This window comes from Lates calcarifer, linkage group LG17 (genome assembly GCF_001640805.2).
Source record: "Lates calcarifer isolate ASB-BC8 linkage group LG17, TLL_Latcal_v3, whole genome shotgun sequence".
Classification (NCBI taxonomy): Eukaryota; Metazoa; Chordata; class Actinopteri; family Centropomidae; genus Lates; species Lates calcarifer.
The window spans coordinates 13794160-13806210 of record NC_066849.1 but is presented as its reverse complement, the minus strand read 5'-3'; the positions used below and the strand labels follow the sequence as shown (position 1 = coordinate 13806210).

At 42.5% G+C, this 12051-nt stretch overlaps 2 protein-coding genes across 2 annotated transcripts in view; one reads left to right on the top strand and one right to left on the bottom strand.

Annotated features, from left to right (window-relative positions):
* Positions 1-7681, top strand: part of obscna (obscurin, cytoskeletal calmodulin and titin-interacting RhoGEF a) — a 35949-nt gene extending 28268 nt beyond the window's left edge. Inside the window, 17 exon segments of the mRNA XM_051077243.1 lie at positions 61-233; positions 345-371; positions 488-640; positions 1033-1078; positions 1169-1246; positions 1403-2496; positions 2498-3132; positions 3278-3406; positions 3497-3619; positions 4084-4251; positions 4466-4571; positions 5008-5247; positions 5841-6064; positions 6185-6199; positions 6410-6506; positions 6686-6835; positions 6943-7681. Of these exon segments, the coding sequence (XP_050933200.1) occupies positions 61-233; positions 345-371; positions 488-640; positions 1033-1078; positions 1169-1246; positions 1403-2496; positions 2498-3132; positions 3278-3406; positions 3497-3619; positions 4084-4251; positions 4466-4571; positions 5008-5247; positions 5841-6064; positions 6185-6199; positions 6410-6506; positions 6686-6835; positions 6943-7123 (3639 nt within the window). The 3' untranslated portion in view covers positions 7124-7681.
* A 144-nt stretch (positions 7682-7825) lies between these two features.
* On the bottom strand, positions 7826-11764 carry guk1b (guanylate kinase 1b). The gene is made up of 7 exons (XM_018673248.2): positions 11653-11764; positions 11390-11431; positions 9895-9991; positions 8994-9132; positions 8759-8843; positions 8593-8678; positions 7826-8420 (listed from the first exon to the last, which is right to left on the bottom strand). Exons 1-7 carry the CDS (start codon positions 11762-11764, stop codon positions 8388-8390), a joined length of 594 nt encoding a protein of 197 aa, XP_018528764.1. The 3' UTR covers positions 7826-8387.
* Positions 11765-12051: the final 287 nt, after the last annotated feature.

The following is a 12051-nucleotide window of genomic DNA, read 5'->3' as shown; positions in this document are numbered from 1 at the left end:
TATTGATTGGCATTATTTTTATGCAGTTCCTAACTTTATTTTTATTTCTACTTCCTTCAGCCTGATAATATCCTAATGGTGTATCCGCCCAAAGATGAGATTAAGATCTGCGACTTCGGGTTTTGCCAAGAAATAGACATATCCAGACACCAGTACAGCATGTTTGGTACACCAGAGTTCATTGCACCGGAGATTGTTCACCAAGAACCGGTCAGTGTGGCCACTGATATTTGGTGAGTTGTCTGGTTTGTTGCAGTTGATGGATACAAGTGTGTGTTTTTATTATGTGTTATTGTACTTATTATACATAACACAACTTTCATATCTCTTATTGTCTCTGTCAGGGCTGTGGGTGTTATAGCCTATCTGTGGTACGTATCAGCACACCTTGGATAATACTCTCAATATCTTAAATACACAATATATCAAAAAGCTGGACATATGACCCATGAGTGTCTGACGTCAGACGTTATCTTTATCTTGACAGTCTCGTGGGTCGATGCCCTTTTGTAGGAGAGACGGACCGCACAACACTGCTGCGAGTGGGGGAGGGGACCCTGAACTGGGATGCCCCTGATGTCACATACAGGAGCCCAGAGGCCCAGAACTTTCTCCACTTGGTCCTTCAACCAGATCCAGAGTAGGAGACCTATTTTCTGTGCTGAGACCACCACATATCAAATCAGTCATACATCAAACAATAATGACCAAAGATATGTGAACTTTGAGCAAATGACACACAATCCCATTTTGTGTGAGAAATAAGCATAAAGAAGTCTTTTTGCATCAGCAATATCAATGCCAGTTCTGACTCTTCAAATCACACTAATCACATTAGAGCAAAATAAACATCAGTTTCTCTTGATGTTGATATCAAATGTATTTTTGCTGAACTACACTGGCTGCTTCTCACATAGCTGCAGAGATGTAGCGGTGCACTCAAGTTGCCAGTGCACCCTGCCAACACTGTTAGATGTGGTTTCAGGTGCAACTTAGCACACGTCTGAGCACTTCCTATTTTCCTTTACCCAGGAAGCGACCGTCTGCCTTCGAGTGCTTGAGCCATGAATGGTTCCAGGTGAGAGGAAATGCAACACAATCAAGCTTTGTTGTATTCAGAAACAAAATGATGTAACTTATCGCAACTGATCGTTGTAAATGTGTTCAGGACGAACATGCAGGAGAAGACACTGACGAAATCAACACAAGGAGTTTGAAAGTATTTATCTCAAAGACAAAATGGCAGGTGAGTCACCACTCTTGCATCATTTATTGAAACTAACTGGTTTCTGCTAAATTTAAAATCTTGTGTGAGTTGAATTGACAGTTGTAAGAATTTACTGAAGAGAAAACTTATTGTCTACATATGTCTTTAGCACGATCTTCCCCTGTATCTTCCCAGCGTTCTTTGACCTGCATTGGGTCAGTTCTCACGTTGAGGCCTGTCCCCGAGCTGTTGGACGCTCCCCTCAGAGACACTGCAGTGACAGTGCCTCGGGAACTCCAGGAGCACAGCAGCACCTCTCTGAGCAGCGGCTCATCATCTGAGTACGATGAAGCTGACTCTTGGGACTTTTTCCAGCACTACAGCCCGACTGAGGAGGAGGAGGAGACGGAGGAAGATTATGATCCTTTAATGGAGAGAGCACAGATCCCTGAGCCTTTTGCCAAACTTCACCTGGATGAAGAAGAAGAGGAGGAAATGACACTAGGGGAGGAAGAGGACGGGGAGATGGTGGGTAGAAGGAGTGTACTGGAGCGGAGTATGAGCAGGCAGTCAGTGGCGTCGTCAGATGTGTCATGCCAACAGACACCTCAGAGGGAGCGTAGGTTCAGTAAAGACAGCAGTCCGTCTCTCCACCTTTCTGACTGGGATGAGGGTTCAGGAAGCGATGGAGGCCGTATCCCTCGGGGCAGCGTCATCCGAAGCACTTTCTATAGCACCTCTCATCAGCTCTCACCCATGTCTGCCAGACACATGACGCTACGGGACAAATTCCAGGCCAAAAAGCAGGAGAGAGGCCGCAAACCACTCAGGAGAAGCGTTTCAGGACGCCTCAACGAGCCTCTTATTGAATACGTGGAGGACGAGACAGAAACTAACCGCGGCCAGAGACGGGGATCTGTCCAGCCCACGATGCAGAAGTCCTGTTCCTTTGACAGCGGAGTTGGCCTCACCCACAGCAACATACCCCCTCACAGGAGAAGCAGGTCCCTTGATGAGTACTCACGTCGCTCTCCCAGCTCGCCCAAGCGCACGAAACCGGGTGAAGAAGAAGGCTCTCAAAGTCTGAAAGAAGATTTCACAGATGACGAAGTGGCAGGGAGAAACTTGTTGGCCATCCCGAGCCCGCGGCGACCCACAAGAAGGAGAGGCTCTGTTGCTCCCATAAATGGGACTGGCACATCTGTTCCCTCAAGCTTACTCGCTGGAGACAGAAGGCACCAGGCTGGCTCGGGAGCCGACAGAGGGAGATACCTTTGCCGGCTCCCAGGGGTCTCTTGCTGAGTCGTCTATTTTGGAGCATGGTGGCTCAGAGTCCTCAAGCAGACTCGGTTCCTATGAGGAACTGAGTCACGGTCATCTCAGAGGAAGATACAGATCAGGAGAGAGCGAAGGGTACGATGATCAGGGTGAGCCTCTGATCTCATCATCCCCTTCTTCATTCCAGGAAGTTAAACCTAGAGACTCTTTTCCCCAGGCACCACCGCGAAACCGCACCCGCTCCAACCCCAACTTATCCTCAAACAGCAGAGGGCAGCTGGGGCCATCGCTAACGCCGAGCCCCAGTCCCAGCCTGTCCTCTCTCCAGGCTCCAGAGAGACCTCCCAGGTCCAGGGACAAGAAGGAAGGCCACGGCCTCCAGAGGCACGCATCCGCTCCGGCCCTGGAAGTCCGACCGCCTACGGGAAAGTCACCCAAACTGGGACTGTTGAAGATCTTCCGCAGGCAGTCTTGGACTGGCCATTCGTACTCTCAGCTGGAGAATGCAGAGTTAGGACCCACATTAGGAGAGATCATGAAGCCTGATACACCCACCATGTCTCTGAGGAAGAAGATGAGAGCTTCAGCCTCTAGCCTGACCAAGCTGTTTTCCAGGTCTTCCAGTAAGGAGGATGTGAGTAAAGGAGGTGAGTTACTGTAGATTATGCTAATTTTATTTCAAATTTAAACTCGAAATGGTTTTAAGCAGCCTCCATATTAAGAGTCTTATACTGTACCTTTTATCCTGCCTAAGGTTTTTTCCCTTTTGTTGTTGTATGTTCATTATAATAGGGCCAATAGTAAAGGGAGCAGCTCCTGTCCCACCTGACAGAGAGCATGGCTCTGGTCTTGAGAGTCCAAAAAAGAGGACCTCCAAAATCCTGCCCTCTTTCAAAATACCTGCATTCAAAAAGACAAAAGGTACCGAAAAAGATTATGTATAGCCTGAAAGCCTGCTATCATCATTTTGCTACAAGCCTGGTTGAGTTTGTTTCACTCCATAATTTTCAGATCTGCCAGTCCGTCCCAACAAAGCTGAGGTGCTCCACTTAGATGGGGGTGGAGTCTTGCTGGTTTGGAGACCAGTCCAGTCTAATGACCCCATCACCTACTGTGTGCAGTACTGCACAGATGGTGAGTTGACAGAGATGATACAGCAACACACAAATGACGTATGATGTATAATGGTGGTTTTTGTTCAAAGGGAATCAAATAGGTGTTTATGTTGAAATAATGGATTTAGCATTTTTAAAAATCCAGACATTTTAAAAAGCACTTTTGGACTACCATCAGTCAATAACTGAATTTAGTGAAGACTGTCTTTCCACTGTTTGCATAAGGAACATATATCTCATCAGGCATGTGCAGTGTTGGAATGACCCTCTGGATGTTTTACAGTCATCATTAAAGATCATTTCAATTTCATGGAGCTAAAAGACAGTTGAAGTCTAATAGTTACTGTTTTGGTACAGGACAAATCTTCAAATTAATTTAAATTGATTTTATTTCCTATAGTATTATATCACTAATATCAGTGCTGCTTGACTCTACAGCAAGAGCAGTAAAACCTGCAGTAAGTTAGATTTCACACTCTACAGGTGGGGAGTGGACGGTCCTGTCAGAGGAGGTGACAGACAGCTGTTATGTAGTGAAGGACTTACCAAGAGGAGCATCGTATGTGTTCAGGGTGGGCTGTATCACCAAGAAAGGAGCAGGACCTTTCAGTGATGCTTCAGCACCTGTTGTTATGGCCACTCACCCTGAAGGCAAGAAAAACACTCTCAGATATGATGTTGGATATTTACTGTTGCCGATGTGTAAATTAATTAATTAAATGACTAAATTATAGTGTCTCTGGTCAGTGATCACACATTGTAAATGTAACTGGACTGAGTATTTAAAGCAATGAGATGCCATATATTCATCAGCCACTACATGGAGAGTTCTAACATTTTCACCTCTGTTTGCTTTGTTGCACAGAGACTCACGTTTCTCTCATCCAGACTGAGACCTTGGGGTCAAAGGTCACTGGATCAGAAGGACAAACAACACAAAAGAACTACAACTTCCTCTCTGAGATCAACAGGTGGGATTCTTGATTACAAGCAAAGGAGGAGCTGTAATTTCCCTTTTGTTCACAATGACCAAAATGTTGTCTTAATACTTTACATTAACTGTAACATTCATTTCAATTTGATGGCACACATTTACATTTTTCTTCCTTTATATTTCATTTTGAAACTTGGGTGTAACTTTTCAGGTTTCACAGTCTGATAAAACTGATATTTCTGAAATAATATTATTTTATTCTTAGTAGGGCAGAAAAACACTTCTGGAGTTTACTTACTATCACCCATCCATTTTCAGTGCCTGCTCAGTCACAAGGGCCTGGAGCTAGTTCCACTGACCATTAGCTTAAGAACAGTCTTGTTTTTTTTAAATCTCCCATTATTTCCCACTCACCAGTTTTGCCATGCAGCCTCTCTTTGCACCTTTCCATCTTCTGCTGTCTTCTCTCTCAGGGGTCGTTTCAGCGTAGTAACCCTGTGTAGAGATGTTGAAACAAGCCAAGTGTTTGCTGCCAAGATCACCCCCTACCAGGCAGAGCAGAGGCAGTTAGTGCTGAGGGAGTACCAGCTGCTGAGGAGGCTTCATCACCCGCACCTGGTGCAGCTGCACAACGCCTACCTCACCACCCACTACCTGGTGTTAGTGGAGGAGCTTTGCCCTGGCAAAGAGCTGCTCTACAGTCTGGCTGCGAGGTAGAAGAAGGCGTGGCAAACATAAGCTTTTGTTTGTCTTCATGCAAAAGGGAACAATAAATATGGGGGGGGGGGGATGCAGAGAAGTTAATAAACACAGTCCTTAATCCTTGCAAAAAAAAAACACAGATTTCTGCATGTTTTATGTTCTTTCCAAGCAACTGGCTGATCTCAGGGGGTTGGTCTGGCAACATTTTGTTCCAGATCAGCCATATTGCCATGAAATTTTAGTTCAGGCAGAACTGATCACTACATGAGTCCAAAAGTGGAAGCTCAAGAAATAAAAAAAGAAAAACTGAAATAAGCAAGACATTTTTCATGAAAAATGCAGATTTTGCCAGAGAATAATTTAATGTCATCTAATGACCTATGTGGATGAAATTGAAACATCCTTTTGAAGTGACTTTCAGATAATCCACACAAGTCAATGTAAACTGGTCAATGTGAAATGCAGAGGACTTCTAATTAATCTAAAATCCTCAGACCTATGTATAAAACATTATGTTTATGTGACCTGTAGCCATTTGTGACACTCCATCACAAACTGTAGTTACGCTTAACAAACATGTCTGTCTGTGTTCCTGTCCTTTCAGAGATCTGTACGCAGAGACTCACGTCGCAGAGCTGCTGGTTCAGATTCTGAGCGCAGTCGACTACCTCCACAGTCGTCGAATCATCCACCTGGACCTGAAGTCTGACAACATGCTGGTGGATGATGGCAACCACGTGAAGATTGTAGACTTTGGTTCGGCTCAGTCCTTCACACCTGGACAGCCCCTCACCATCGAGCACATCCACGGCCTGTCAGAGAGCAAAGGTAGAGTTAGAGAGAGAGTTTGATTTTAGAAAACAAACTAAGTTATGTAAGATATTAAAGCTTGCACTGTTGTTGATTCTTCTAATGTACTAAACCTTTGACTGTCATGGCCTTCAACAGAGTGCCGCACCAAAGGTACACATTCTTTAACGGAGGATGGATTGATGGATGGAAATAACTCAGCCTAACTTCACCCACCTCAGCTGATCCTAGCTATCATTACCTAACAAACTCAAGTCCATTTTATTATTTCTTTCTGATTTGAGTCATTTTTCCTGTGTGAATGTGGTATCGCCAGTAACACACTCTTTATGAACAGCGTTCTGTGTCTGTCTTTTTTGTCAGTTTATATTGTCCTTCCTAAAGCTCCGGAAATCCTGGAGGGTCAGGGAGTCGGGCCTGAAACTGATGTTTGGGCTATTGGAGTTCTGTCATTCATCATGTAAGTACAAACATACAGATGGAGCAGCTGCATGTGCTGCGTTTTTAGCTGTAGAAAATAAGTGGTCATGTTTGTCAGGTTAAAATCCTGCTATGTGAAAACATTTTAAATATAATCTCTTTTAAACCTTGCAAAATAGTTACTCAGTTATACACGCTGTGTGTTTTGTTCTTCACTAGGTTGAGTGCCGACAGCCCGTTCCACGCGGAGCACAGCTGGGAGCAAGACAGAAACATCAAGAAGGGGAAGATCCAGTTTGGACGCTGTTACCCTGGTCTGTCAGAGGGAGCCTTAACCTTCATGAAGAGCAGCCTCAATAACAAATCCTGGTGAGTGTATCTGTTAAAATGTAGTCTGCATGCCTTTAAATTCTAATTCTTCTAAAATTTTTTTTTTTCATGCAGACCAAACCTAAGATTATTATTCAACTTTGCAGGGGGAGACCCACTGCAGCTGAGTGTCTCCAGAACCCGTGGCTGCGTGCTCATCGTGTCCCACACAAAACCCGACCCTCCAAGGTGTGTTTCTCCACAGACAAGCTTAAAGCTTACCTCCAGCAGAAGGAGGAGAAACGAGACCTGGTCCACATCAAACTTCAGGGTCCCTTCTTCCAGTGAGGCAACAATGCCAAAAAAAAAAAAAAAAGCTATGATTTTCTTTCACCAGCAGTTTTTTTCTAAACAATATGCAGCACATTTCATCTCAGCTGTGTGGTCAGATTTTGAAAAATAATTTTATTATCCTCTGATTATAAAATGTGATGCGTCTTAATGAGTTTCCAGAATGTACTTAACCTATTAGGTTGTACTTGAGTGTGGTGCATTTTGTTTGCTTTGATTTATATGGAAACAGATCAGGGATAAGGTAAAGTCTGTGCAACAGTGCACAGTTTGTTTTGTGACATGAGAAACATTTGTTGCAAGTTTTGTCTGACAGTGTTTTCTGCTGTTCTGCTCCGTACAGAAAGCCGATATATTTCAAGCAGAGTTATATACAGTATTTTATTTAAATCTGTACACATTCTACCTTAAGATTACAATGTATAAATGGGAAATTGATTAGATTTGCAGGTTTTACTGAATGCTTCTAAGTTTCATATTAATAATATATTGGATCAACAACCCATCTGAATGAGTTAGTGAATGAAAGTTGAATTAAATGGCACAGAAGTTGTCCTTCATTGTCCTCACAGTCTTTATTCAGTCTCACACATACAAACATACATATAAATGTTTTAAATGTAACAGACGCAGTGATTTTAGCCCAGACTTCCTTCATGTAATCACTGAATAATGTGCAGCATGTGAGTACATTTTTTAACCACATAGTATTTATCATTAATACAAATCCACCATAATTTGATTTCACACTTAACTATGAGTAAATCCATTTCCATTATATTAGACTTCAACATAATAAATAAAAGTGTAACTATTTTCTGAACAATATCTAAGTGTTTTGCAGTGTGTGTACTGTCTGGTGACACACACCCCACACTTGAGGATAGATCAGTGCCAAACCTGGGCCTGTAAAGACCAATTGTAGCACTGGATTTGGCAGTTGTTTCTATTGTTTTTCTTTTATGTGCAGCTGAGCCAGCTGGCAGAAATTTTGGGTTAAGATTTTCATACCTAGATATTGACCATTAATTGCTCTAAATCTAAAACAAATCCCCATTCTCTTAGTTGAGAAAACAATACAATTCAGAGTCCCTCTTTTCCATCTGAGCATCAGCTTTTTAAGTAAAGGGTAAAAGAAAAACAAACTTTTCTTCAGATGGAAGTTTACATCTCAGGTGTGTCAGTGAAAATGTGCTTATTCAGGCTGGAATCTCAAGTGATGGTTTTCTCCGTCCAGCAGCATAAAGACTAGGGTTCCTTCTTATGATTTGGCCTCCTGAACTTTTTTGATTTCCTGCAGAAAGAGAGTTGAGGAATACTTCAGCATTTTGCTGATAAATTAACAATCTTGTCTAAAGCATCATGAAAGTAAAAAGGTCTGCTACAGCTGGCAGACAATGGTGGCAAAGTATTTATTTAAAAAAAAAAAAAAAAAAAGAGCCCGGACATTTTATTCTTTTACTCACCTCATCGAGGATATCTTTCAGCTCCTCATAGGCCCTCTCTAAGTCATCATTGATGATGACAACATCAAACACTCCCGGCTCCTTGCCTAGAAAGAAGAAGTGAATCAGCCGTAATGATCTTTTTTATTTCAGCATCGTGTTCGAGCAGAGATGCTGAGAAACTCACTGAGCTCCATATCAATGCGTGCTGCCTCCAGACGTTTCTGTAAACTCTCCTCTGTTTCTGTCTGCCTATCCCTCAAACGTTTTTCCTAAGAAAAAAAACAACACAGCAAGACATTATCTTCAACATATATTAAAATTACGACTGTTGCTGTTTAATATGACAATCAAAAATATGAAACAAACAACTGTCTACCCGGCACATGTAATTAATGCATCATATGAAGTTGGATATTTACCAGGATCTCCATAGAAGGAGGCTGGATGGAGATGTAGATGGGGTTCAGGTCAGTCTGTTTAATCCTCTTCACCCCCTGGATGTCCACATCAAGGATGCAGATTAGGTTCTTGGCCTGGACGTCTTCTATTGCAGATTTACTACAGAAATAGCGCAGTGTTACAGAATGAAATGACACCAAACACGGTAACCTAGTTAAATAACCAGGATTACAGAGATGAACAGATGTGGGTTTGACAGTGTCCAAACATGCGCTGAATGTGTAATCATGTAATTTTGTGCTCCTCACATGCAGTGGCTAAGGTAAGAGGATATTGCTACATTGATCCGGGCTCCTCAGACCGCAGTGTGTGTGTTATCCTCAGAATAAGAGGTAGAGATTAGACGTGACACAAGAAGCGTTGAGCCGCAGCGTTGCTCTTTTTGACCTAATGGGAGTTAAAGCTCCATCTGTCACCAGACTATTATATATCCTCTTGATCCCTGTGGCCCAGGCAGAGGATATTCTCTTATACAAGGCAGCAGACTAAATTTAAATTGAATTAAGTTTGTCTCATATGTGTGACACTGATATTTCATTGGCTTATTGTAATATCACTCATATTAACTCTTTTTTTTCTGTCAAAGTCTCATTTAAGACAGGGTGGAAAAGTGTCTGAAACAATCATTCATTAAAAACATTAATGAAATCAATTTTTGGCAGCTAACACAGTAAGTTGCTTATGGAACTGGGGTACTTTTAAAAAAATAGTAATTTAGTGAGAAATGTCAAGTCAAGTCAAATTTATTTTATTTTTATTTGTAAATAAATAAATGTGTGCAGAAAGTTGAAATTTTAAGGAATGCTATTGATCACATGGTTAAGAATGTGGTGACAGTCATGCAGAGGTGTAAATATTCACCTTGTTCCGTACATGTTCCCAGAAAACTCTGCGTTCTCAATGAAGTCTCCGTTGTCGATACCCCTCTGCATGGCCTCTCTCGTTGTGAAGTGATAGTCTGTAAGATGCAACATTAATAATGAATCTAGCTCTGCCATTAAACCTTGTACAAATGGAAAGAAATTGTAGTTTAGTGAAGGACAACCTCTGTTTTAAATCAATGTTTGGTGACCATCCCAGAGATCACAGGAAAAATGAATGACGGATAGTGTGTGTTTAGTGTGTATGATGGGGATATAAAAGTTTTAGGAACAAACACGTCACTACCATGAATAGCCACTGTGAGAGCACACAATCATTAGCATAACAACGCTGAAGGAATCTGTTCAAACTGAAGTAACAATCTGAAGGGAAATGCTGGATAAAATAGGAAGTGACTGTAAACAAACAGATAATAAACCTGAAAGCAAGAAAGAATAGATTTAAACAGCACAGTGGTCTATGCAGGAACAAAAATTCACTGTGGTGTTACCTAAAATGACGGGACATATTTTGGATTAATAAGACTAACTATAGTGTCTAATGGTCAGAAAAATAAAACAAACATATAATGGCATACCACTGTCTGTGTTTTAACACATTTAATGGATGTGACAGCAAAAGGTCAGATGACTCCTGTATATATAAATACTAAATAATGGACTTTGAGAATCTGTCCTGTGATGCTAATGGTTGGTTGCAAATCATCAGTGCTTTACCAGCCACAGTGGGAAATGGGACAGTTAAACCACAACTGCGCTGGAAATGGGGATCACTACTGAGGCATCACAGGGGGCTATTTTCAAAAGCTTTTTACTCCAAAGTGTATACCATCGGATCCTGATTCCTTAGGTCATTTATTTATTATTTTTCTTTTCGCTTTTTGTTTGACTTGTTCCTGTGAATCCAAATGAGAGCGTGCCAGGATGATGAAAGTAACCCCCTTCCCTCTGCCTTGAAAAAAAAAAAAACAAAAAAAACCAACTGTGATCAGGAATCACACTCAGGTCACCTTTATCTGTGGGTTCTGATTCGTTTGGACACGAAAATGAGCTTGACATTTCTAAGTCTTCAGAGGAAAAGACGTCTGCTACGGGCAGTAAAGTAGCCCCCAGAAGCATGGGGAGCTTGTTCAGCCCTATGGAGAGAGCAAAAAAGGCACAGAGAGAGGTTTATCCCTTTGTATAAAGGGAGCTATACAGTGTGGGAGTGGGACAAAAACCATTTGTGCAGTTCACTTGGGAGTAAGAAGAGTTGTGGACCATTTGGGTAGGAGGAGGCTGGGAGACAAAATGCAAAGAGATATATTGTCAGATACCCTAGTTTATAGAATATATTCACAGCTCACATCCAAGCCCATGGCTGCTGCTTGGTGAATCACAGAGGGTGATGGTCCTACCACAGCGCAAAGGTGCTAAAAAGGTCAGACGCCTACTTGTGTGGAAAGTGTCTCTGTGTTGAGCCAGTGCTACTGTACCTTTGCCATCTTCCTCTCCTGGTCGAGGGTTTCTTGTTGTGTCTGCGAGGAGAGGATTGCAACATTAAAACCCTAATGTTGCTTTTATAGATATTAAAGTGGAACGCTAACATGCTGCAAAAACATCAGTCTCATCAGTCAAGATTTACACACGTAGCACAAATCTACAGGCCGGTGCAGCATTAGACGCCGTGACTCCTGTCCTACTTCCTCAGACAGGACGTCGCGGCAGAAGACAATCACCGGTTGGCACACAAACGTACGTGACACGCTGAATCCAAAGATGCCCTCGTGTTCCTTCATCAGCCTCTTCATCAGAGTGCTCTTCCCTGCTCCGGAGGGGCCGCTCAGCACCACGGGCCTCGGTCCTGACATTGTTCTGAGACGGACAGACAGGGACACAGTTTAGCTCAGGTTTGTGCCAGAAGGAGATTAAAAGTAGATCTTTTGCGCCAGAGGAAGTCCAGCATTAGAGGTGTGGTAGCCATTCTTGGAATAAGATACAGTATTCACACCATAGCTCTAGAGTGGTGACGTATGGTTTCTGCCAAGTATTAAACATTGCTAGGTTCCCTGTCTTCCTATACATTTCTACTGCAGTGCTGGTAAAGCTCACCAACTCTTATTAACTGGTCTAAAGTCCAGTAAGACTAATCCTTTGA

Bases quoted from the DNA above. Each gene is read 5' to 3' on its own strand.
- guk1b (XM_018673248.2), bottom strand. From the start codon at position 11,764: ATGTCAGGACCGAGGCCCGTGGTGCTGAGCGGCCCCTCCGGAGCAGGG. The intron at 9,992-11,389 runs GTACAGTAGCAC...TGCATCTTACAG, and splicing joins AGGAGAGGAAGATGGCAAAG to ACTATCACTTCACAACGAGA. The intron at 8,421-8,592 runs GTGAGTAAAAGA...CTCTTTCTGCAG, and splicing joins TGAAAGATATCCTCGATGAG to GAAATCAAAAAAGTTCAGGA.